The 25,267-nt window shown below is 57.7% G+C and overlaps 2 protein-coding genes across 11 annotated transcripts in view; both read left to right on the top strand.

The window, feature by feature from the left end:
• SH3BP2 (SH3 domain binding protein 2) overlaps window positions 1-14,774 on the top strand; it is a 49,951-nt gene extending 35,177 nt beyond the window's left edge. For all 6 annotated transcript variants that reach the window (XM_079767730.1, XM_079767728.1, XM_079767729.1 and 3 more), the window contains exons 4-13: window positions 1,528-1,645; window positions 1,871-1,941; window positions 3,518-3,612; window positions 3,850-3,918; window positions 4,570-5,206; window positions 6,634-6,760; window positions 7,232-7,287; window positions 8,156-8,237; window positions 8,848-8,907; window positions 9,488-14,774. In XM_079767730.1, the coding sequence (XP_079623856.1) occupies window positions 1,528-1,645; window positions 1,871-1,941; window positions 3,518-3,612; window positions 3,850-3,918; window positions 4,570-5,206; window positions 6,634-6,760; window positions 7,232-7,287; window positions 8,156-8,237; window positions 8,848-8,907; window positions 9,488-9,625 (1,453 nt within the window). In that variant the 3' untranslated portion in view covers window positions 9,626-14,774. The remainder of the gene's footprint in view (window positions 1-1,527; window positions 1,646-1,870; window positions 1,942-3,517; window positions 3,613-3,849; window positions 3,919-4,569; window positions 5,207-6,633; window positions 6,761-7,231; window positions 7,288-8,155; window positions 8,238-8,847; window positions 8,908-9,487) is intronic.
• A 64-nt stretch (window positions 14,775-14,838) lies between these two features.
• The window catches only part of ADD1 (adducin 1), a 79,728-nt gene continuing 69,299 nt past the window's right edge, over window positions 14,839-25,267 (top strand). For 3 of the 5 annotated variants that reach the window (XM_079767652.1, XM_079767651.1, XM_079767648.1), the window contains exon 1: window positions 14,839-14,990. The gene's annotated coding sequence lies outside the window, so the exon portion shown is untranslated. Of the gene's footprint in view, window positions 14,991-15,116; window positions 16,037-25,267 lie in introns of those variants that run through there. The other 2 variants (XM_079767653.1, XM_079767649.1) reach the window with 2 other exon arrangements.

Here is a 25,267-nt window from a genome sequence, read left to right as displayed (position 1 = left end):
GCAGCCGGGCCCTCTGGGTGGACGTGGCATGCTGGCGTGTGCAGCCGGGCCCTCTGGGTGGACGTGGCATGCTGGCGTGTGCAGCCGGGCCCTCTGGGTGGATGTGGCATGCTGGCGTGTGCAGCCGGGCCCTCTGGGTGGACGTGGCATGCTGGCGTGTGCAGCCGGGCCCTCTGGGTGGACGTGGCATGCTGGCGTGTGCAGCCGGGCCCTCTGGGTGGACGTGGCATGCTGGCGTGTGCAGCCGGGCCCTCTGGGTGGACGTGGCATGCTGGCGTGTGCAGCCGGGCCCTCTGGGTGGACGTGGCGTGCTGGCGTGTGCAGCCGGGCCCTCTGGGTGGACGTGGCGTGCTGGCGTGTGCAGCCGGGCCCTCTGGGTGGACGTGGCGTGCTGGCGTGTGCAGCCGGGCCCTCTGGGTGGACGTGGCATGCTGGCGTGTGCAGCCGGGCCCTCTGGGTGGACGTGGCATGCTGGCGTGTGCAGCCGGGCCCTCTGGGTGGACGTGGCGTGCTGGCGTGTGCAGCCGGGCCCTCTGGGTGGACGTGGCGTGCTGGCGTGTGCAGCCGGGCCCTCTGGGTGGACGTGGCGTGCTGGCGTGTGCAGCCGGGCCCTCTGGGTGGACGTGGCGTGCTGGCGTGTGCAGCCGGGCCCTCTGGGTGGACGTGGCATGCTGGCGTGTGCAGCCGGGCCCTCTGGGTGGACGTGGCATGCTGGCGTGTGCAGCCGGGCCCTCTGGGTGGACGTGGCATGCTGGCGTGTGCAGCCGGGCCCTCTGGGTGGACGTGGCATGCTGGCGTGTGCAGCCGGGCCCTCTGGGTGGACGTGGCATGCTGGCGTGTGCAGCCGGGCCCTCTGGGTGGACGTGGCATGCTGGCGTGTGCAGCCGGGCCCTCTGGGTGGGATGTGGCATGCTGGCGTGTGCAGCCGGGCCCTCTGGGTGGACGTGGCATGCTATACTGTGCAGCCCATTAGTGTCATCCGGATCCACCCCATGGCTTCAGGGCCCGCCTGGCAGGGTGAAGTGGGCACCAGGGCCCTGCACGGTGGCATCAGTCTGTGCCAATCGCCCATGCCTGGCAGACCCCAGTCTGGGGCCCTCCCCGGACGCCATGGGCGATGGGAGCAGGGTCAGCGGAGGAAGGGCCTGCCCCGCCTGTGAGGAACGGGGGTGGGGGTGGGGGTGTGTGTGGGGGGGCGGTATGGTTTCAGTGGTGGGACGGACCCTCGGGCAGTGACTCACCTCGGCTCACACCCGCCACAGCCTCATGGGGAACCTTGCCCACGCGCCCAGCCCAGAGGCAGGTGGGCCGGAGCACAGCCGCAGAGGGGGCTCCAGGGCCCTGTGGCCGCTCTGGGGTCACCCGGGAGGGATGCTCTCTTCTCCAAACTCCTTTCCTCTGCCTGGAGCCGCCGGCCTTCGCCCGACCATGCAGCTCTGTCCCCTGGAGCCGGTGGGGGTGCCAGCCCCGTCCAGGCGGGGCAGCCCTGTGGGCGTGGACAGGTGGTGACGCTGGCTGTGCCCCCAGGGTGATGCGGGCGGCCGAGGAGACCACGTCCAACAACGTCTTCCCCTTCAAGATCGTCCACATCAGCAAGAAGCACCGCACCTGGTTCTTCTCGGCTTCCTCGGAGGACGAGCGCAAGGTGACGGGCCCCGGGGCGGGGTTAGCGCATGGGCAGCGGCAGGTGCCGCCCTCAGTGCCCGTCCTCACGCCCAGCGACCCGCACCGCGTGCCCAGAACCTGCCCTCAGGAGGAGCCCTGCATGGGCTGAGGGGGCGTCCCCGGCCTCGGCGGGCACAGCGGGGCATGGCGGGAGGAGGGCCGTGCCCTGGGCAGCACATGCCCACTGGGCCCTGCTGCCCCACAGAGCTGGATGGCCTTGCTGCGCAGGGAGATCGGCCACCTCCACGAGAAGAAGGACGCGCCGCTGGACGCCAGGTGGGCCTGGGCTCCACCCCGTCCCCCTCCCGCCCCCACGTCTGTAATCCCGGGTACGCGGGCACCTGAGTATGTGCGCGTGTGTGTGCCCCCTGGTGGTAGTTCCTACTTGGGGGTCACGTGCTCTCAGCTGCCCACTCGGGAGGCCCAGCATTTGCAGCAGCTCAGAGCTGTGGGTACTGCCCCTCCGTGTCCGCCCTGGCTGGCTCAGGAGTGAGTCCCCAGGACACCGGCTCTGTCCATCTGGGTCTCGGGGACCTCACTGGGGTGTCCCAGCAGCAGGAGGTCTTGGGTGGAACAGACCCGTTCCATCCTTTCGTAGCCGAGGCCACTGAGGCCCAGAGGAGGCCCAGCACCCCCAGGCCACCTTGCAGGTCCCTACCTGCCCTGGACCTCCCGGTCCTCAGTTCCACCCGGTGTCCTGCGGTAGGCCCGGTGCCCTGCGGTAGGCCCGGTGCCCTGCAATAGGCCCGTGCCCTGCGGTAGGCCCGGTGCCCTGCAATAGGCCCGTGCCCTGCGGTAGGCCCGGTGCCCTGCGGTAGGCCCGTGCCCTGCGGTAGGCCCGGTGCCCTGCAATAGGCCCGTGCCCTGCGGTAGGCCCGGTGCCCTGCAATAGGCCCGTGCCCTGCGGTAGGCCCGGTGCCCTGCGGTAGGCCCGTGCCCTGCGGTAGGCCCGGTGCCCTGCAGTAGGCCCGTGCCCTGCGGTAGGCCCGGTGCCCTGCAATAGGCCCGTGCCCTGCGGTAGGCCCGGTGCCCTGCAGTAGGCCCGTGCCCTGCGGTAGGCCCGGTGCCCTGCGGTAGGCCCGTGCCCTGCGGTAGGCCCGGTGCCCTGCAGTAGGCCCGTGCCCTGCGGTAGGCCCGGTGCCCTGCGGTAGGCCCGTGCCCTGCGGTAGGCCCGTGCCCTGCGGTAGGCCCGGTGCCCTGCGGTAGGCCCGTGCCCTGCGGTAGGCCCGGTGCCCTGCAATAGGCCCGTGCCCTGCGGTAGGCCCGGTGCCCTGCAGTAGGCCCGTGCCCTGCGGTAGGCCCGGTGCCCTGCAATAGGCCCGGTGCCCTGCGGTAGGCCCGGTGCCCTGCGGTAGGCCCGGTGCCCTGAGGTAGGCCCGGTGCCCTGCGGTAGGCCCGGTGCCCTGAGGTAGGCCCGGTGCCCTGCGGTAGGCCTGGTGCCCTGCGGTAGGCCCGTGCCCTGCGGTAGGCTCGGCCTAGCGATGACAGCCCCCGGGGCAGGAGCAGGAGCAGGGGGTCGGGGCCCTGAGGCGGGGCAGCATCCGGCCGCTCGGGGCCACACTGTGGCGGAAACCATGGGGCCGGGGAGGCACCACAGCCTCGTCCCCGTGTTGGTCCTTGTGCCCTCGATGGAGCAGGTCGGTGTGTCTGTCTGCGTGCCTGTCTGTCCTCGTTGTGTTCGCCTGTGTTCTAGGTCTGTGTCCTGTGTTAACCTGTGCACGTGCCCGCATCCGTGTGTGGTGTGTGCACGTGCCCATGTTTGTCGTGTCTGTGTGTCCACGGGTTTGTGGCGTGTCCGTGTGAGTGCCGAGGGAACGCCGCCCCGTGCTCACTGCCGCCCTTCCTCCCGCAGCCTCAGCGACTCCAGCTCGGACACCGACAGCTTCTACGGTGCCATTGAGCGGCCTGTGGACATCAGCCTCTCTCCGTACCCCACGGACAACGAAGGTGAGGGCGTCTCTGCGTGCTCCCCCGTCCCGCTCCACACCCGGACCTGGCCATGCCAGGGCCGCCTCCGGGCTGCTGCCCGCTCTGTCCCTGTGGCTCCCCAGCCCGCCCGTCCTGCCCCGGCCCTGCCCCGGCCTCCCTGAGGGCAGAGCCCCGAGCCTCGCCCCTCCGCCCAGGGTGCAGCCAGGCCTGGGCCGCCCTGTGCTGACCCCCCCCCCCCCCCCAATCTGCCCACAGACTATGAGCAGGACGACGAGGACGACTCGTACTTGGAGCCTGACTCCCCCGAGCTCGGGAAGCCCGAGGGTAGGTGGCCAGCTGGTGGGCTGGGGTGCTTTGGGCAGAGGGCAGGGGCTGCCAGCTCCACCCCGGGCCTCGGTCTCTCCACTGTGGCCGGCGGGTCAGAGGGAGCGGAGCAGGAGAGGCACGTGCTCTGGCTGCCGCTCCCCGCCGCTCAGGGGAGGGCCCACTGGGGCGGGAGCCAGGCTGGTCCACAAGGCCAGACAGGCCCTCACAGGCCCCTCCCACCGCGCCGGCAGCCCCTCCCACCGTCCCACCTGGGCCACAGCCAATGGCATCGACCGGCTGCTGACACTGTTGACACCTCCAGCCTGCGCTCTGTGCCCCCCAGCTCATCAGTGTCACCTGTCTCAGGGCACCTTACACGACCCTCGTCTCCCTCCGAGCCGCCCTCTCCCCCTCCCTCTCCCCTACACCAGCTCCTCGGGGTCCTCCTTGCCTCCTCGCCCCCTTCGCCGCTGGCACCCCATGGCTCCTGGTGTGACATCTGGGTTTCAGGGAGCCTGCTCAGGCTGCCGCACGCAGGAGGGCTGGGCGGGCCAGGGGCGTGGGCTGGGTCAGACCCCAGAGGAAGGGGGGCACCTGGTACCTGCAGGGGGTGCTGGTCCCGCCTCACCAGTGAGACTTGCTCACCCACTGGGTCTCTTCGCTCCGCAGATGCCCTGACGCACCCGCCAGCCTACCCCCCGCCGCCCGTGCCCACGCCCAGGAAGCCCGCCTTCTCCGACGTGTCCCGCGCCCACTCCTTCACCTCCAGGGGCCCCGGCCCTCTGCTGCCACCCCCGCCCCCGAAGCGCGGCCTCCCCGAGGTTGGCCCGGCTCCTGAGGACTTCAAGCGGGACCTGCTGGGCCCGAGGTGGCCGGAGCCTGGCCCCAGGGTGCTGGCTACCCCCCGGAGGATGAGTGACCCTCCGATGGGCAGCCTGCCCAGCTTGCCCACCCTCCGCAGACCCCCGTGCTTCCCTGAGAGCCCGAGCCCGGAGCCCCGGGTCCCCAGCCCCGGAGCCGGCCCTGCTGGCGTGGCCGCGGCCACCTCCAGGAACTGCGATAAACTCAAGTCCTTCCACCTGTCCCCCCGCGGGCCGCCCACGCCCGAGCCCCCACCCGTGCCAGCCAACAAGCCCAAGTTCCTGATGACGGTGGAGGAGGCCCCCCTGAGGGAGACGGCCAAGCCTGGACTGTTCGTGCCCCCCGTGGCGCCCCGGCCTCCTGCCCTGAAGCTGCCCGTGCCTGAGCCCCCAGCGCGGGCCCCGGTCCTGCCCAGGTCGGAGAAGCCGCCCCTGCCTCACCTCCAGTGAGTGCTGCCCGCTCTCCCCTGCACCAGCCTCCTCCCCACGCTGGGGGGCAGTCAGCCCTGCCCGGGTAGGAAGGCTCTGCCTCGGCCCAGCGGCCTCTGCACCTGACCCGGGTCCGAGGAGGTCCCACCTTGCCCTTGAGGCACGTCAGCCCAGGCGTCGTGGGCCTGGGGCTCATGGCTGCCTTGGGGTACAGTGGGCGAGGGGGCCTGTGGGGACAGGATTCCGAGCCCCTGCTGTGCCGGGCCAGGGCCTTTGGGGTCGGGAGGGGCGGGCAGGGTGGCCGCCTGCCCTGCGAGAGGCCTGGGGGACAGCTCGGGCTGTGAGCCTTTGGGACCCTGCCTGGGGCCCTGGGTGTGCCCCTGCTCTGGAGCCACTGGGGCTGCCTCGGCATCCCCCCCCCCCCCCCCCATTGGGAACTGGAATGTGGAGCGTGGCTGTGACTCACCCAGGCCTGCTGTGTTGCTGGGCAGTGCCAGGCGCCCCGGGGCCCCCACTTCCAGTGTCCACAGCCCGTGGTCAGAGATGCCCGGGACCCGCAGCAGTGAAGGTCCTGGGAGCCACAGGCTGCGCCTCGAGTGGGTGCGCTAAACCGGGCCCCCAGCACCCTCGGCCACGCCACCCTTCCCCCCAGGACTCTCTTTTTTATCCTCTCTGAGGCAGTGTTTGTTTTTATTCTTTTTTTTAATGATTTAAGAGATAGAGGAAGGGAGAAAGAGATAGAGAGAAACATCGATCAGTTGCCTCCTGTGCTGACTGGGAATCGAACCTGAGACCTCTTGGTGTGTGGGATGGTGTTCCAACCAATGAGCCACCCGGCCAGGCTCCAGGACTGTTAGCCTGCTCCTGGGGAGGCGCCAGGAGGACCCCCTGCTGCGCTCACACCTGTTTCATGAGGGGCCACAGTGGTGTTGACTGTCCCTTTGCTGAGCCTGGGACCTGGGCCTGGGGACCAGGGTCGCCTCCGGGCACAGCCTCACCCACAATCCAGCAGCCCATCCTGCGCGGCCCCTTTAATTCTCCCTGAGCCACCAGGCCACGCGTGGCTCGGCCCTCACACGCGCCCACACTGGCTCTGGGGGGGCTGTGACGGGGCCCAGGCCACAAAGCGGGTCGGGGGCGGAGCCGGGCTGAGAGGCCGCCCGCCTGGCTCCACAGCGTCAGCGCTCAGGCCCCAGCAGCCCCGGCAGCGTCGCTGTCAGCCTGGCCCCAGCTGGGGCTTCCAGGCCCCGTGATTCCCGCTGCCTCGGAGCCGTCCCACGGCCTCTTGCAGACTCCGTGGTCGTGGGCCTTCGCCGCAGGCTGTGGCAGCCAGACCCTGTGGGTGCCAAGGCCGAGCGGGCGCGGTCACTCGGGGCACAGGCTGGGTGGAGGGGGCTGAGGGGCACCGCCCTGTGTGACCGACGTGACCTTGCTCCCCTCCCAGGCGGTCACCCCCCGATGGGCAGAGTTTCAGGAGCTTCTCCTTCGAAAAGCCCCGCCTACCCTCGCAGGCTGAGGCCTCGCAGGACGACGCCACCGGTGGGAAGGACTCGGACGAGGACTATGAAAAGGCAAGGCGCACGGAGAGCCCAGATCCGGCCGAGGGGGGGGGGGGGGCGCTGCAGGGCTGCGGGCCGGAGTCCCCGCACTGGCCATCTCAGCCAGGAGCCCCCAGACCCTGGAGTTGAGGGGACAGAACTGGTGCAAAGCCTAGGACAGTGATGGCGAACCTATGTCACGCGTGTCAGCACTGACACGCGTAGCCATTTCTGATGACACGCGGCCGCTGAGGCGGCTGCATGCCGAGGATGAAACATTTGCTGCTCCTGAGGATGAAACATTGGTGAAATAATGTTTTTTCCTCAAAGTGACACACTACCCGAGTTATGCTCAGTTTTTTGGCGAAGTTTGACACACCAAGCTCAAAAGGTTGCCTATCAGAGGCCTAGGATCTCGACAGGCTGCCAGCGGTTGGGGTGTGGGGGGGTTGCTGGCCACGAGCTCATACAGATCATGCGGCTGACCACGCTGACTCCCTCCAGGTGCCCCTGCCCAGCTCGGTCTTCATTAACACCACCGAGTCCTACGAGGTGGAGAGGTGAGTGGGAGCCCTCTCCAAGGCCTTGTTTTTATAGACACGGGGTTCCCCGCTTTCTGTCCCCTCGTCACCGTGGTGCTGGGTCATTGCTGGCACAAGTGCTCGGCCGGTGCAGCCAGAAACCTGGTGGAACAGCAGATGCCATTAGCTCAGCTCTGCCTCACCTGGGCTGGCCCTCTCGGCACGCACTGCTCCCCCCGCCCCCACCAGCACTGGCTTGGGGCAGGAAGGAGGGTTGGGGCCCCGGATTCTGATGGGGGTGGGGTTCACGGCACCTACTGCTCCCGGCACCCACTGCTCCCTGTACCCCCTGCCCCCTGCACCCCCTGCTCCCTGCACCCACTGCCCCCTGCACCCCCTGCCCCCTGGCCACCCTGCCCCCTGCACCCTCTGCCCCCTGCACCCTCTGCTCCCTGCACCCCCTGCTCCCTACACCCCCTGCTCCCTGCCCCCCTGCCCCCTGCACCCCCTGCTCCCTGCACCCACTGCCCCCTGCACCCCCTGCCCCCTGGCCACCCTGCCCCCTGCACCCCTGCTCCCTGCACCCCCTGCTCCCTGCACCCGCTGCCCCCTGCACCCGCTGCCCCCTGCACCCACTGCTCCCTGCACCCACTGCCCCCTGCACCCCCTGCTCCCTGCACCCCCTGCCCCCTACACCCCCTGCCCCCTCTACCCCCTGCCCCCTGCACCCACTGCCCCCTGCACCCAGGCTCGGCACCCACTGCTCTCTACACCCACTGCTCCCTGCACCCACTGCTCACGGTGCCTGAGCTGCAGGAGAGCGAGAGGACAAAGCCTCGTGGGGCCTGGGGCTGGAGGGTCCCAGGGAGCCATCTGAAGATGGGTCACCTGCTGACTTAATTTTCAGGCTGTTCAAAGCCACCAGCCAGCGGGGAGAGCCCCAGGACGGACTGTACTGCATCCGCAACTCCTCCACCAAGTCCGGGAAGGTAGGTGCCAGGAGGAGCCCTGGGCTGGCTGCACCGTGCTGGTCTGCTGGCCCTCCCGCGTCAGGCTGCAGGTCACGTCCCAGGAGCCTCTGACCCTCCACCCAGGGCCATCCTTGGGGTCTCTGCCTGGCAGCCCCCGCCCCACCTATTCTCAGGAAGTAGAAACCATCTGCAGATTGGGGGGAGGGTGGCCACCCCAGCACTGGCAGGAGACGGGAAGGAGGGCTGGGGCCCTGGACTCCGATAGGGGGTTCCTGCACCCTGAAGGGGAGGCTGCTCGGGGCAGGGCCAACGGCAGGTCGTCTGCCAGCTCTGCCTCTGCCCCTCCAGGGGCGCCTCGTGTGACCTCACCGAGCCTCAGTTTCCCCATGTGTGTCCGAGATGGTCCTGGGTGGACCGGGCCCCCTCAAGTCTCATCAGAGGCCATCTGAGGGCAGGAGCCGGGGCAGGGCTGCCCTCCCCACCTGCTGTCCACGTGCAGGGCGCCCCTCCCCACGTCGCCCCCAGGGCCAGGGGACTCAGCCTTGATGCTGCTCAGCCCGGGTCCCCGAGGCCCGGCTCTCCCGGCTCAGGCTGCCCTCAGCCGCTGTCTGCTGCTTTCTCCTCGAAGGTTTTGGTCGTGTGGGATGAAACCTCCAACAAAGTGAGGAACTACCGCATCTTTGAGAAGGTAAGCGGGCTGGCTGAGCGCCCTGAGCGGGAAGGGGTGCGGCTGGGGGCCGGACAGCCTCCCCCAAGAGCAGGGATGGGAAACCTCCGCCGGCCAGTGGGCCGTTTAAGGCCCTGCCAAACCAGATGGTGAGGGGCGAGTTAACTAAATGTCGGACCAAGGAGAGCAGGCTCACGTTTAAGTTGATAGTTTTGTATCGGCCTCGAATGATGTTATAAATACCCACGTGGCCCTTGGCAGGAACAAGCTTCCCACCCCTGCCCTAGAGTGTAGGCTGGGGGCAGGCTGAGGCTGGCACCTGCGGGCACCATCCCTCCCCCACTGCCTCCGCCTCCTCCTCCCCTGGCCCGGCTGTGTCCTCAGCGAGCTAGAGGGGGTGGGGTGACCCGCTCCTGACCCGGCTTATCTACAGCCTGGCCCGATCCCCTGGTGAACCGGGGGAGCGAGCGGGAACTGGGAGGCAGGCACGGAGGGAGGGAACGGGGCAGCGGGAGCAGGCCTGTCCGTAGTGCTGGCCGCCCCGCTTCGCACGGAGGGGAGAGCTGGCCCAGCCGCCCTGACCTCGCCCTCCTTCCCCCAGGACTCTAAGTTCTACCTGGAGGGCGAGCTGCTGTTTGTGAGCGTGGGCAGCCTGGTGGAGCACTACCACACCCACCTGCTGCCCAGCCACCAGAGCCTGCTGCTGCGGCACCCCTACGGCTACGCGGGGCCCCGGTGACGTCTGCGCCAGAGCTGCTGGCAGCGGTGACCCTGGGCCACTGCTCACGCAGATGAGACCGGCCTGCGCGGGAGGAGGAGCTCGGGGTGGAGGCCTCGCCAACAGACATCCTGTGGAATCTGCCGGGCCGGGCCCCACCCCGCGGGCTGAGTCCCTGGAGGGCTGGAGGCTCTCCTGTCCCACCCCGCCCGCCCCGCGGGTCCCTGGACGAAGCCCTGCCTGAGCTTCACGGACAGGAATTCTGGTCCCCCCAGCACACCCACCCTGCCCTGGGCAGGGGGCTGGGCAGGGCTGGGCATTTGGGTGGGGGCAGGGGCTGGCCCCAGGGCCCCCAGGAACGCTAAGACTCGGGCTCCAGCAGGGGCCTTGGCTGCACAATAAAGCACAGGTGACCTTTGCCGTGGTGGCCGGGCTTCACTGGGACGGAGGGGTGGCCGGCCTTCTTGAGGACCCGCACCCACATCCAGTGGTCTCCCCAGCTCCTGGCACAGGTGCTAGAGGACCTGCCCCGAGGACGCAGCCAGTAGTGGAACGGGACGCGAGCGCAGCAGGCCACTAAGAGGGGCAGGAAGAGTGGTGGGCCCTGAGTGGGCCAAGGGTAGGTGGGGATGGTGGCGCCGGATGGCTGAGTCCTCCGGGCCACACGGGGATGGGCCAGCCCCGATCCATCTCTCACTTCCTGCCGTGGAACTGCAGCAGGCGACTCTCTGGCAGGTCAGCCAGGCTGGATGTATTTGTGTGGGAAGCAGCCTCAGCTGGGGCTCAGGGCCGGCAGGGACCCCAGGATCATCTAATCCTCGCTGCACTCTAAGTTGGGGAAAGGAATTGGCTGTGTAAAGCCCAAACCCCGAACAGCACTGTGCCCACTGTGCCCTGGAGGAGGCCCTTTGGACTCCGCCCCCACCTGGACGTGTTCTGGGGTGGGGGGGGGTTAGCTGGAGAAGGGGAAGAGATGAAGCTGGTCAGCTGATGCGGGAGGCCGCGCCCCCGGGGTGCTGGGGGGTGCAGGGCCGACATTGGCCATCTGCTTCCAGGAACCAAGTGTCCCCGCTGTCTGCAGATGTTTCCTCTAAAGCTACTGGGGGTGAGGCTCGGGGCAGTTCCCATCGAGCCTGGGGCCCTGGGGCAGGGAGCTTCCCGTGTCCTGCACCGGCTCTGGAAAACCAGTCCTTGTGCCTGCAGTCACAGTTCCCTGCCCTATGACCTCTGCCCTCTGCCCTCTGCCCTGCACTTGTTTGGGGAACCCAGTGAGACACATCGTTCTCCACTGTGGCTGCAACGTCCCTTCCTGTAAAATGCTTTTAAAATGTGTTTTTATTGATTTTGGAGAGAGGAAGGGAGAGGGAGAGAGAGAGAGAGACATTGATGAAACACCGATCAGCTGTCTCCTGCACACTCCCCCCTGGGGATCAAGCCCACAAACTGGGCATATGCCCTAACCGGGAATCGAACTATGACTTCCTGGTTCATGGGCTGATGTTCAACCACTGAGCCACACTGTCCGGGCACCTGTAAAACTTTTAAATGGGGACTTGGATCAGAGAACAGCTTCCAGCCGGTGCCTGGGGTCCTCCACGCTGGTGACGTGAGGCAGGACCCAGGACGCTAGAGCTTTTGGCGAACATGCAGCCACTGTGGAGACAGCTCAGAGGGTGAGACATTTGAAGACCCTGCGCTGGAAGATTTTGAGGTTCTGGGGACCAGAGCCATGTGATAGGAACTTCTAGCTGCCAGGACAGATGAGGCCTGTGGTTGCCCAGAGTCTGGCCTGGCCTCCCTCCTCTCAGGCCCTGGGCCTGCCTCTTTGTGAACTATCCCTGGGCCCAGGGCCTCAGTTGCAAGAGTGTGTGCGTTGGGGGTGGCAGATGGGACCCCAGGCATGGTCCCCCAGCATGAAGCCAGGCAGACGGGCCCCATTCCTGTGGAGACCTGCCCTGAATGTTCTGTACCACTAGCGAGCACTTCCTGTGCTCGAGGCGCCGAGCTGGGCCCTTGCCATAGTTTGCTTGGAGAAGCAGCTGTTATTAGTTCCGTTTTACAGGTGAGAAACTGAGGCCAAGGTCTGGGTTCAAGTTCCGACTCTGCTACGTGATCTCCTTCCACCTCTCAGCCGTCCCAGCCCCTGGCTAGCTCCCCACCACACCTCATGGCCTCTGATAGTTACCACGGGGTGCCCAGATCCTGGTGTGTTCAGAGCTGGGGTGCATTCCTGGCCCAGGGCTGACATGGTTTTACTTTTCCTGCAGTTGGTCAGACAGGGCAATGACCCTCTGTACCTCCTGTTATTAGAGGCTTTTTATTATAAAAAGACTAGAGGCCCAGTGCACGAAATTTGTGCACGGGTAGGGTCCCTAGTGGCTGCCGGCTGCCAGCCAGGGCCTTCCCCGGCTGCGGCCTTCCTTCATTCCACGCTGCCCCCTGGTGGGTCAGCGCATGTCATAGTGTGCGATTGAACTCCCAGTCGGTCGAACTCCTGAGGGGACACTTTGCATATTAGGCTTTTATATATATAGATGTTTTTAGAACCAGATGAGACCTCACAAAGCAAGTCCTTAGTAGCTCCCGTTCTCCCCCCTCCTCTGGGTCACGTTGTGTGGGCGCCCCCTGCTGGTCCAAGGAAGCACTTCCTGTACCTTAGGCGGAATGGGTGGCTTTGACAGGGCGCCAGGGAAGAAAAGGCCTGGGGCCTGGGGTTTCTTGCTCAGTGCTCACTGAGACTGGTCTCTGACGGGGAGACCACACAGAGTACAGGGCAGGGCTGGCACTTGAGTCAAATCTGTGTCTAGAGGTCCAGTGAGGGGAGGGCCACAGCCGCTGTCTCCGGCCGTGACCCAGCGGTATGATCCCCTCGAGGGCAGCTCATCTATATCCGGCTCTGCCTCATCTATATCCGGCTCTGCCTCTGTGCTGGCAGGCCTATTCCCTCCGCCTGGAAAACACTGCCTGATGGATCACTGTCACAGGGAATCCCGAGACCACAGGGATCGACAGATACTGGTGTGATGGTGGCAGGTGACACAGGCACTGGGCCACCTACCTCTGCACCTACCTGAACTCAGTCCTGGATCTGCCACTTCCGGATTACGATGTATCTACCGACTTTATGTCTCGGTGGTCTGACGGAACCCAGTGATGGCAGTTCTGGCCTCAGTCACTTTTGATGTCCCATAGAAACATTCCATTTGTACCAGAGCCCAGTAGCAAACCACAGCTACTTGCATCTGTGGGTTTGTGGTTTTCATCAAATTTGAAAACAAAACAAAACACCTTTAGCCATTATATCTTCAAATAGTATATCTCTCCTCCCAACTCCACCTCCCTGATCAGGGGCTCTGATTACACACATATTAGGCCTCTTGAAGTGATACCGCTCACTGGAGCTCTGGTCCTTCTTTTCTAGACTCTTCATGTTTCATTTAGTTTTAAAAAATATATATATTTTATTGATATTTTACAGAGAGGGAGAGGAATAGAAACATCGATGAGAGAGAAACATTCATCAGCTGCCTCCTGCACACCCCCTACTGGGGATGTGCCCGCAACCAAGGTACATGCCCCCGACCGGACCCGGGACCCTTCAGTCCACAGGCCGACGCTCTATCCACTGAGCCACACCGGTTAGGGCTCATTTAGTTTCTTGTCCATGTCTCCTACTTCAATCTGTCTTCCGCTGTGTCTAACCCGCTGTTCAGCCCATGCATTTTTCAGTTCTGACATGGTATTCTTCACCTTTAGAAGTTTGATTCGGTCTTAAAAAATAAAAATATTTTTCCGATTACAGTCGACATACAGTTTTTAGTTTCAGGTGTACAACATAGTGATTAGACGTTTATGTAACTTTTGAAGTGACGGTCCTGATAAATCTCACCCCCATTTGACACCATACATAGACTGTATTCCCTAGGCCCGTGTTTGGCAAACTGCGGCTCGTGAGCCACATGCGGCTCTTGGCCCCTTGAGTGTGGCTCTTCCACAAAATACCACGGCCTGGGCGAGTCTATGTTGAAGAAGTGGCGTTAGAAGAAGTTTAAGTTTAAAAAATTTGGCTCTCAAAAGAAATTTCAATCGTTGTCCTGTTGCTATTGGGCTCTGTTGACTAATGAGTTTGCCCACCACTGGCCTAGGGCTGTACTTGACATCTCCGTGATGATGTGGTCTTTTTTGTACCTTCTGTCTCTACTGAACATGCTCAATGGTCTACTCGCCCCTCCTTCCCTGCAGCAAACCCTCAACACCCTGTGGGCCATGCCTTGTTGCTGGGTGCCAGGGGCAGGTGTGAGTGAGACCGGTGCGGTCACTATGACCCACAGATGGTCCCGGCCGGGAGGGAGGCCTGGGCTCCTCGCTGTTCCTCCGCCGCCCAGCTCTGGGCCTCAGCTTTCCGGGGGAGTTAAGGGAACAGGAAGCTCTGCGGGTCTGTCTCCCGGCCCTTTGTGGGGCTCAGATGAGACAACAGGGAGGACAGGGTGGGGGAGGTGCTGGTCCGGTGTCTGGACCAGCCTCCAGGTCATGGGCAGGTGACCTGGTTGAGAAGGTGACTGGTGCGCCTTCATCCAGCCTCCGCGGGCCGGGCCCCGGGCACCAGGCAGCCGCCCTGTCTGTGGGGCCTTATCAGGGTCCCCAGGCCCGCCGTGCCGACCGCACCCTGGCTGGCCCCACGTCTGCCGGCGGACTCCCCGCCCGCTGGCTGTGGACGGCGCCCAGCACAGGGCCGAGCACAGGGGCAGCTTCCTTTGCTGCAGGAGCGGGCGAGCCGAGCAGGCAGAGGCCCGACCGGGCTCCGCACTGGCCCCGCAGGGACAGCGCCCGGGGCTGCCGGAGCCTGGACCGCAGGAGGCCTCCACCGAAGTCTGACCGGCGACAGAGACCGAGGGGACGAGTGGCTCCGGTGAGCGGGCGCCGCTGGCACAGCCGACGCGGCCTCTCTCAGCGCCTAGGCCTGTGGGGCCGCGCCCCCCGCCCCCGCGCTGCGACCCCGACCTGCAGCGCCGGGCCTTCCGCGGGCGGCGGGAAGGGCGGGGCCGCGCCGAGGCCAGTCCCCGCGAACTCCGGAGGAAGCCCCGCCCCTTGCCGACAAGGCCCCGCCCCACCGCGACGCGGATAGCCAATCGTAGGGCGCGTTGCTTAGCTGTGCGTCGCGGGCTGGGCCTATGGGGGGGCGCGTTGTTGGGCTGCAGCGCCGCTAGCCGCACCCAGCAGGAGCGGCCAGGGCTGCGCTGAGGGCTGAGGGGGCGGAGAGGCCGGGCGGCCGGGTGCGCGCGGCGGGCAGGGGGCGGAGCCCGAGCGCGAGCTGGAGCCGGAGGCGACGGGCGGCGGCCGCACTCGGACTTGTGGTCCCGCGCGCTGCCCGCGTTTCGTCCCTGAGGTGAGGCCGGGCGGCGGGGCCTGCAGCCTGCCGAGCGGGCGGGGGCAGCGCGGAGGGCGGGGGCGATGGTGGGGCCGCGGGGGCCGCCCTCGGGAGGGTTCCGCCCTTCGGCCGTCGGCCTGGACCGGTGCGGAGTCGACGCTCTGCAAGCCTTTTGCACTGGGGCGGCCGTGGGGGCGCCGGGTCCGCGTTTCCGGGCTGCGCGGTGGGGCCGGGGTCCGTGAAGAGGAGGCGGCTCCGGCCCGCCCGCTGGGCCCGCCCCGCGGTGCACGGAGGCTGACGGCCGCGGCACCCGCATCCTGCCCGCGGCCCGGCCCTGGAAAGGACGGCTTCTGCGGAACGGGAAAGCCCGTCCGGCCCGCAGACGCTAACAGCTCGTCCTGGAACTCGGCGCCGCGGGCCCTCGCCGCCTCTCCCTCGCCTTCCTGCCTTTCCGTGTCTGGGAGGCGCAGGGGCTCCCCTTCCACGCTTATTTCTGCTCTTGTAACGGTCCACATGCAGGTGCTCGGGGTCCCCTTCTTGCCCACCCACCTCGGAGGAACCGTGTGGGCTCATCGGGCGCGGCTGCTGGCGAGACCGCACGACGGCCAGGGACTGCCAGGTCCCCGAGGGCCACACACCTCGCTGGCGGCTGCCGACAGCGCCCGCAGGCCTTCGCGGGAAGGCGGTTTTGCGGGTGAAAGTGGATTGAGGTCTTAAGGGAGGGCTCCCGACTGGTCCCGGGGTCTCCTCTGCACAGGCCCGCGGGCCCCGCTGGAAGAGGCGGGTGGACGGAGGAGGGGGCTCAGCCCGCACCAAAGCGGGGGGCGGGCCGGGCCAGGCCCCCGGAGAATTTGTGCAAGTCCGGCAAATGCCAGCGATGTGCCCAGGATCATGGTTTCTCTGCATGATTTTTAAAATCTCACGCCTTCACACCCCCCGTTGATTCTGACGATACGGAAGTGGCCGGTTCGGCGTGGTGTGCAGCAGGTGCCGTGTGTCTTGTTGAGGTTTTGGGCGGAGAGGCTCGCTGAAGGACATGCGTCTAGAGTCCAGCCAAAACGCAGGCGAGTTTTCCTTGTGGAATGTGATTACAGGGCCGACCCTTTTCTCCTTTAACTCTGACGTTGCCTAATACTGACTAGGTTTTGTTTGGTGGATTTTGTTTTACTGATTGTACCGCAAAGGCTGTTTGTTTAGAAGATGACTAGTTTTTAGTTACTTCAAGTAGTCATTGTATTGAATCAGAAAACACCTAACTAGGTTAATTTAATTTCTTGTTAATTCTTACCTGAGGATTCCTCCGCCCCCCCCCCCCCATTGATTTTCAGAGAGAGAGTGAAAGGGAAGAAGGGAGGGAGGGCGAAAGAGAGGGGGGGAGGGAGAGATGTGAGAGAGAGAGAGAGAGAGAGAGAGAGAGAGAGAGAGATACATGGATTGTTTGCCTCCCCAGGTGGAATCTGCAACACAGGCATGTGCCCTTGACTGGGAATCAAACCCAGCACCCTTTGTGGTTGGTGGACGCTCTAACCACTGAGCACACCAGCCAGGGTTTGGCAGTTAATTTTAAAAAGACATTTTATTATGTGAAACCTAGAGCTTAAGTGGACTTTATTTTTACATGTTTAATTCGTCTCTCACATACCCAGAGAATAGTGTAAGCCTCTCTTTACCTCATCCAGTTTCAACTGTTAACTCATAGCTAATCTTGCTGTATCTGTAGCCCCAAACCCAGATGCCATTCTTTTTTTTTTCTTTATTGATTAAGGTATTACATATGTGTCCTTACCCCCCCTATTCCCCCCCCCCCCACACACACACTCATGCCCTTACCCTCCTGTTGTCTGTGTCCATTGGTTAGGCTTATATACATGCATACAAGTCCTTTGGTTGATCTCTCCCCCTGACCCCCACCCTCCCCTGCCTTCCCTCTGAGGTTTGACGGTCTGATAGATGCTTCTCTGTCTCTGGATCCGTGTTTGTTCATCAGTTTATGTTGTTCATTAGCCATTTGTTTTAACTGTTAAATATTTCAGTATGTGTATCTACGTACATCCTCTTAAAAAGATAAACACAAATACCACTATCCCGAAATTCTTTATTACCGTCAAATATCCAACCAGTGTTAAAATCTTCTTGATTATCTCAATTTCTTTTTAATAGTTTGAATCCCCATCCAAATGCTGTTCATACATTGTGTATATATATATATATATATATATATATATGTATGTAATGTTTTTATTGATTTCATAGAGGGAGAGAGAGATAGAAACATCAATGATGAGAATCATTCATCAGCTGCCTTCTGCACGCTCCCTAATGGGGATTGAGCTGCAACCCGGGCATGTGCCCTTGACTGGAATTGAACCTGGGACCCTTCAGTCCACAGGCTGACACTCTATCCACTCAGCCACACCAGCTAAGGCCATACATTGTTTTAATCTATAGGTTCCCCCTCCATCTTTTGTTATCTCTTGTAATTTATTTGTTGCTGAAACTTGATGGTTTGACCTGTGGAGTTACATACAGTCTGGATTTTATTATGCATTGCGGTTTAACTACATAGAATTTACTGTAAATTTAATCAGTTAGATGTAAAGGTATAATCAGAGTCAAGATTGATGTAGTTTCTGAACCATGTCCAGCACGGCCAGGGGTGAACCTGAGGAGGGGCGGTGAGGGATTAAAGAAGACAGACAAAGAGAATACAGCTGGGGCTAGGTAGGTTCACTTGTGCCTGCATGAGGACCAGTGACACAGCCTGTAAGCGAAGCTTTATTTTATAGTCAGAGCACACAAAGCAAAACAAGGGAAGTGGTCAACATGGTTACAGTGTTCTTGGGAGTTTCACCTGCTGCACCTCCCACAGCCCATTAGCTACCTAGGAAGGAGCAAGGGAGGACTATAAGGTCAAGCTTAATTATGCTAGGAGGGCTCTGCCCTCCACCCTGGGACTTGTTTGTGGCCCTGCCACAGGTCAGTCTGAGGCTTGACCCTATAGCCCCTCCCTACAGACTTCATAGGTGAGTAGGCAGATGAGGATTAATAGTTTTTCTTCTCGTTAGCAGCCCTGAAGCTCAAACTTAGTCATTATTTCATTAGGCATTGAAAATGTGGATAAATTCCTTAACCTCATTTATTAGCTGGAATGCTGTTAAAAGAGACATTTCCCTTCTATAATTTTGTTACCTTAAATTATAGCTCTTTCAGGAAAGACAGGATAAATAATAAATACTTAATTTCTGTCAATTATTTACTAGTTTTTATAATACTGAGTTGCATCCTCCAGAAGTAGCCAATGAGTTGTATGTGCTTGTATCATTGTGAACTCATGAATTTAAGCATATTTGATATGATTGAATCCATTGTAGATATTATCTTTATTGATACTCAGATTATCCCATCTTTGTCCAATAGTAATCTGTTCAAATTGGGCCCTAAACCCTGTGGACACAGCTCTAATAGTTTCTGAGTGCTCTCCTTTTTGGTATGACAGACTGCACTGGTCTCATCCTGTACATTTTCTATCCCAGCTCTGAAATCATCCATTTCTCTAAATGAAAACTCATATTTATTAAACACAATCTGGGCCCTGGGCTCGGTTGTTCATTGATGCTAGGTTGATTGCTTCCTGGTCTTTTCAGATCATGGGTTTCTGATACTTCCAGTTGTAAAGCAAGAAGACAGTTCTATTTAACCTTCTTTTTTTTTAATCCTCACCCAATGAGAGGATATTTTCTCCATTGATTTTTAGGGAGAGTTGAAGGGAGGGAAGGAAAAGGAGGGATAGAGAGAGAGAAACATTGATGTGAGAGAGACACATCTATTGGTTGCCCCGTGTACGTGCCCTGATGTGGGGGATGGAACCCGCAACGTAGGTATGTGCCCTGACCAGGAATTGAATCGGCAACCTTTGGGTATATGGGATGATGCTCCTACCAACTGAACCAACCACAGGGCCAGTGCAACTTAACCTTCTTGATCTTACACCTGTAACTTTTTCTTCTAAGAGAAACGTCTTGATTCTAATTACTACTTGTTTTATCCCACACTGTATACATCTCAGTCTCAGGAGAATAATATGAACACTATACCACCAACTAATAAAAACTGTTTAAGAGGTTTTTTTGCATACTTATTAGGGATATGTAGGCTAATTACTGTGTTTAAAGTCACTCAGAATCATTGCTCTATGATTTTCCTACTACTGGACGTGTACTTTGGTTCTTTTGTTTTTTATTTTTTCAATATTTAGGGATTGATTTTTTTAAAGTTGAATTTTGTCTTATAGTTATGTAAAATATGAAAAGACTCTCAAAAGCAAACATAAAGTAAGGTATATTTAAAGTAACAAAACACAATCACTTATCTATTCTCTGTATGCATGAGTTTAGTTTTTGTTTGAAGATTCCACATATCAGTGAGATCATACAGTATTTATCTTCCTCTGGCTGATTTCACTTATCATAATGCCTTTAAGGTTTATCCATGTTGTAATTGTCAGGGTTTCCTTTTTTATGGCTCAGTAACATTCCTGTGTGTGTGTGTGTGTGTGTGTGTGTGTGTGTGTGTGTGTGATGTTTTCTTTATCCATGCATGCATCCATCCATCAATGGGTATGTAGGTTTCTTTCATGTTTTGGCTATTGTAAACTAGAGGCCCAGGCCGGTGGCGGCTGGGGTGGGGCGGGGAGGGAGCGGGGTTGATCAGGGCATGGATCAGGCTGGTTGGCTGCTGTAGTGCACATCATAGCCACTGGTCATTCTGGTCGTTCCGCCGTTCTGGTCACTGGGCTTTTATATATATAGATAATGCTGCAATGAATGTGGGGGTGCATGTGTCTTTTGGAGTTAGTGTTTTCATTTTCTTTCCATATATTCCCAGAGGTTGTATGATAGAGTTTTTTTGGTTTTTTAAGGAATTTCCATATTGTTTTCCATTTACATTCCCACCAACAATGCATAAGGGTTCCCTTTCTCCACCACCTTGCCAACACCTATTTCATGTATTAATAGCTGTTGTAATAGGTGTGAGGCGGTATCTCGTTGTGGTTTTGATTTGCAGTTCCCTGAGCACCTTTTGTGTACTATCTGTTGGCCATCTGTATGTCTTTGGAAAAATGTTTATTCAGGTCCACAAGTTTTTTCCCATTTGGTAGGATGCCTAACCCTTATGGGTATGTTTATACTTCCTCTTTGTTAGATAGATAGTAGCGTATTATACATGTTTTCCTGCCATGTTTTTTGGTTCTTTTTAAATTTTACTTCTGTAAAATACACATAAAATTGAACATATTAGCTATTTTAAAGTATACAGACAGTTCAGTGGCACTAAATACATTCACACTGTTGTGCAGCCATCGCCACCATCATCCTCATAACCCATCCGTTCTCATAACTCCTTTCTTGTAAAACTGAAATTCTGTAGCTTTAAGCAGTAATTCCCCATTCTCCCCTTCTCCCAGCCCCCAACAACCACAATTCTTTCTGTGTCTGTGATTCTAAGTACCTCATATGAGTAGAATTATATAATACTAGAGGTTCGGTGCATGAAATTTGTGCATGAGTGCGGTCCCTAGGACTGGCCGGCGATCGAAGTGCGAACATCTGGCGTGGAAGGGCAGGTCCCAGCTGACCTCTGGGCCCTGGGCAGCACCTGGGCCCCTGCATGCCCCCCTTCACCTGAGTCATCGGGCCCCAGCCTAGCTCCCTCAGCGCCTGGGAGCCAGGTGGTGGCCCCGCCCCCCCATCGCTGCTGCTGGTTGCCGTCTGTGGGGCGATTGGCAGTGTGATTGGGCTCCGCTCCCACCCGCCTTGGCCAGGTGCCGCCTGCTCACCTGCTCTACCATACTGCCACGGTCCTGCACTCATTGGGGCCCATTGGGGCTGGCAGTGCCTCCACTGCTGCCCGCTGCCAGCGCCGTGTCACCAACGCTCACCATGGTCTGTGCTGCCCCCTGGTGGTCAGTGCACGTCACAGCGGGTGGTCGAACTCCTGGTCGAGGGGACAATTTGCATATTTGGCTTTTATTATTATACTAGAGGCCCGATGCACGAAAATCGTGCAAGGGGCTCGGCCCTCGCAGCCCCAGCTGCCTCTGCCGGCCCTCGCAGCCCCTCGCAGCCTGGGCTGGCCCTCACAGCCCCGGCTTCGTCCGGAAGGTTGTCTGGCTGTTTGGTCTGATTAGCGTATTAGCTCTTTATTATATAGGACTAGAGGCCCATTGTGCGAGGAGGCGCCCCACCTCCTGCCGTGCGAGGAGGCACTCCGCGGGGGGCTGGGACCCACACCTGACCTGTGTAGCACCGGCCTCCGCGTTGTGTCCACTGGGTGGGGGCAGGCGCTCCTGTGTGTTGTGTCTCCGCTCTGGCCTGCCCCCAGCGGCTGGGGTGGCACGCAGTCCCCTCCCACCCATCTGCGCGCGCAACTCCTCCTGAGTGGTCATGATGCCTGCTAATTAGCATATTCCCTGTTTATATATATAGATAGGATATGTCCTTTTGTGTCTGGCTTATTTCACTTTGCATAATGTCCTCAAAGTTCATCCATGCTGTAGCATGTGTCAGAATTTTCTTCCTCTTTAAGGCTGAATGATGCTCCATTGTATGGACAGACCATGCTTGCTTATCCACTAAGCTGCTGATTGACAATTCCATGTTTCAGCTATTGTGAATAATGATGCAATGAATAGGGGGATACATACATCTCTTTGAGAACCTACTTTAAATTCTTTTAAGTCTATACTCAAACGAGGAATTGCTGGATCATGTGGGAATTCTGTGTTTAAATTTTAGAGGAACTGCCATACTGTTTTCCACAGAGACTGTGCCATTTTACATTTCCACCAAGAGAGCATAAGGGTTCCAATTTCTTCATATTCTCACTAACACTTGTTTTCTATTTTTTTGAGAGTAGGCACAGTAGCCATCCTAATAATGGGTGTGAGGTAGTATCTCATTGTGGTTTTGATTTGCATTTCACTAATCCCGCCATGCCTTTTTTATTAACATTTGGCATCCCATGTATAATCTATAATAATAAAAGTGTAATATGCTAATTAGACTAGACGTCCTTCCAGACGAAGCCGGGGCTGCAAGGGAAGTCCGGGTCTCGGGTGCCTGCTGGTGGTCGGAGGGAATCCCGGGTCCCGGGTGCCAAAGGGAAGCCAGTGCCCGCAGCTGGGGGAAGGAAGGCCTACTCTTGCACGAATTTCGTGCATCAGGCCTCTTGTATAGACATGTCTCCTTCTTTCTTTCCATTGTATTGTTGTTTATTCAAGAAGATAAGACTTCTTTTTAATGAACACAACATAAAAATATTTTCCATTAATGGCACTTTTTTCTTAATCTGTGATTTGGTGAAAGTTTTCCTGGTACATTTTAAGTTATCAGAATGGAAGGAAAACTTCACATAGGTGTGATGTCATACTTTAAGATTTTATTCTATGGAGAAGACTTGAGCCTTCTCTTTTATGTGGCAGTTAACAGCTCCAGGTGTTAAAGACTTCAGTATTATATTTTTCTTTCTTTAAACAGCTGCATTTCAGCCCTTCAACTGCAATATACAGTTTTGGGTTGGTTTCAGAAATGCCATTTCTGAGATAAATTCACCTAATTCATAATGACACAGTAAGTTCATTATTATAATTATTTTAAATTTTTATTTATTGGTTTGAAAGAGAGGAAGGGAGAAATAAGAGAAATATCAATTTGTTCCACTTATTTATGCATTCATTGGTTGCTTCCTGTATGTGCCTTGACTGGGAATTGTCAAACCTTGGCATATCGGGATGATGCTCTAACCTGGTGGTCGGCCAAATATTAACAGTACAACGATTGGAATTTCTTTTGAGAGCCAAAAACCGACTTCTGCGCATGGGCCACGAAGTTTCAATCGCACTCTGTGTGCGAGCCCACACGTGGTATTTTGTGGAAGAGCCACACTCAAGGGGCCAAAGAGCCACATGTGGCTCGTGAGCCGCAGTTTGCCATCCACTGCTCTAACCAACTGAGCCACCCGGCCCAGGCAGTAGTTCGTTATTATTAATCAAATTGTTAAACATCACATTTTAGTAATCTTTTTTTCTGTTACTACTCATTGTTCTCTCACTCATTATCTAAACTCTGACTGTTTAAGGTTTAAAGTCTAAAATATTAGACCTGTAGATTCTAAGTGTGTGAAAAACAGTGCTTATAGCTATTACCATTAATGCTGTCTTGCTAACATTTGTTTGTGAATTCTGCCTTCAGAAAACCTCCTGACTCAGTCCTAATAGTCCATCTGTCTTTCACTGAAGGTTCCCTGCAGCCATCATCTCTCTCTTGGGTTATCATAGCAGCCTCCTGCTGCTCTCCCCCCTGCCCCCAATCCTTTCTTTCTACCTATTCTCTACCTGTCAGCCAGGGCGATTTACATAAAATATAAATTAGGTCATGTTCTGCCTTGCTAAAACCCTTCTAAGACTGATAAAGTGGTTGCCTCTAGGGAACTGTGTGGCTTTTGGACAAGGGTAGGAGGGAGACTTACTTTTCACTGTATTATAACCTTTATACTTTTCAAATTTTGATACATGTAACTGGATTATGTACTCAGAATAAAATAAATTTTGCAAACAAACCAAAAAACCCCAGTGACTTCCCATTATACTTAGAACAAAATCCAAACTTCTTACCTTGATTTCCAAGCTCACTTTCTATCATTCTTTGACTTGCTCTTTTGTGCAGCATTTACAGTTGTCTTCCTGGAAACTGGTAGCTCTTTTCCGATTTAGGGACTTGCACGTTGATCTCTGCGTAGAATGAACTCTTTTACTCTGCTCTGCATGGCCAGCTCCTTCTTATCTTTTAGGCTTCCACTCAAATGTCCCTTAAAGAGGCCTTTCTTTAAAAAAAAAAATAATAAAAAAAATATATTTATTTATTTCAGAGAGGAAGGGAGAGGAAGAGGGAGAGATAGAAACATCAATGATGAGAGGGAATCAGGCTGCCTCCTGCACATCAGACCGAGCTCGCAACCCAGGCATGTGCCCTTGACCGGAATCAAACCCGGGACCCTTCAGTCAGCAGGCCGGAGCTCTATCCACTGAGCCAAACTGGCTAGGGCTTAAAGAGGCCTTTCTAACTGCCCTCTTACAGTAGGTTTTCCCTATTAATCCGTAACTCAGATTCTTCTAAAGTTTAATGACTTATTTATCTGTTTATTCATGTTTTCTCTTCCATAAGAATGATACTCTACAAAGGCTGACACTGTATTTATCCGTTGCTTAAGCTGCCCCCTCTGTGTTCTTGATAGAATGAGTGACATGACTAGACTATCACTTCCCCGTTGAGAGCTTCTCAGTGATTCTCCGGGGCACATCAGTCCTGAGCTCCTGGACCAGGCTTTCAAGCTTTGGCCTCCTGCCATATCTCTAGTTTTATCTCTCTTTTCAAAAAACTTTTTTTGACAGGGACTAGAAAAGATCAGTTTGTTGTTGTTTTTAAATACGTTTTTATTGATTTGAAAAAGAGAGAGAAAGAGAGAGAGAGATCGAGAGAGAGATCTGTTGCCTCCTCATGCCCCCTATTGGGGATTGAGCTTAAAACCCGGGCATATTCCCTGACCAGGAATTGAACCGGTTCCCTCCTGGTGCATGGGACTATGCTTAACCAACTGAGTCACCCTTTATCTCTTATAACCTCTTGGTTTTGCATCCCACTGTTCTGAGCAGGTAACCGGGCGCACAATCAGTGTCCAATAAATATTTGTGGGTTGAATGAATGAATGAATGAATGACTTAAAAGCATTCTTTTTGTCTGTGAAATTGTCACACTCAGGACAATTCGGGGAAGGCTACATAAAGAAGGTAGGACTTAAATTTATCTGGGTAGAGAGGGTAAAGGAAAAGTCATTTTGTGAAGGAGAAATGGAAGTTTTTTTAAACTAGTTTTTTTGCAGTCATGCTTTACGGCAGTGGCTTAAACACACACATGTAGGGACCCTACCTAGACCTGCTCAAGCGCAGCCTTGGGCCAGGTGATTAGGAAGCACTGTTTGATGGCTTTGCTCTTAGAACAATCGTCCCCATTTAACCAGGTTTGCAGTGGATCCAGGACCACCATTCTGTGAAGGTGGGGCTGCTGTCCACATGAGGGCATGTGTCTTGGTTAAGTGCCTTGGGACTTTCCCTTAAGATTTGTCCCTCTCTCTCTCTAAGTGATTGTTGAAAATAGGGATATGATTTTAATTGGTAATATAGACTTTCTAAACTTCGGTGTATCAATTTGAATTTTCATCTTTTTAAATATTTGCTATGT

Source organism: Cnephaeus nilssonii, assembly GCF_951640355.1.
Source record: "Cnephaeus nilssonii genome assembly, chromosome: 1".
NCBI lineage: Eukaryota > Metazoa > Chordata > Mammalia > Chiroptera > Vespertilionidae > Cnephaeus > Cnephaeus nilssonii.
This window is presented reverse-complemented; position numbering and strand designations above follow the sequence as displayed.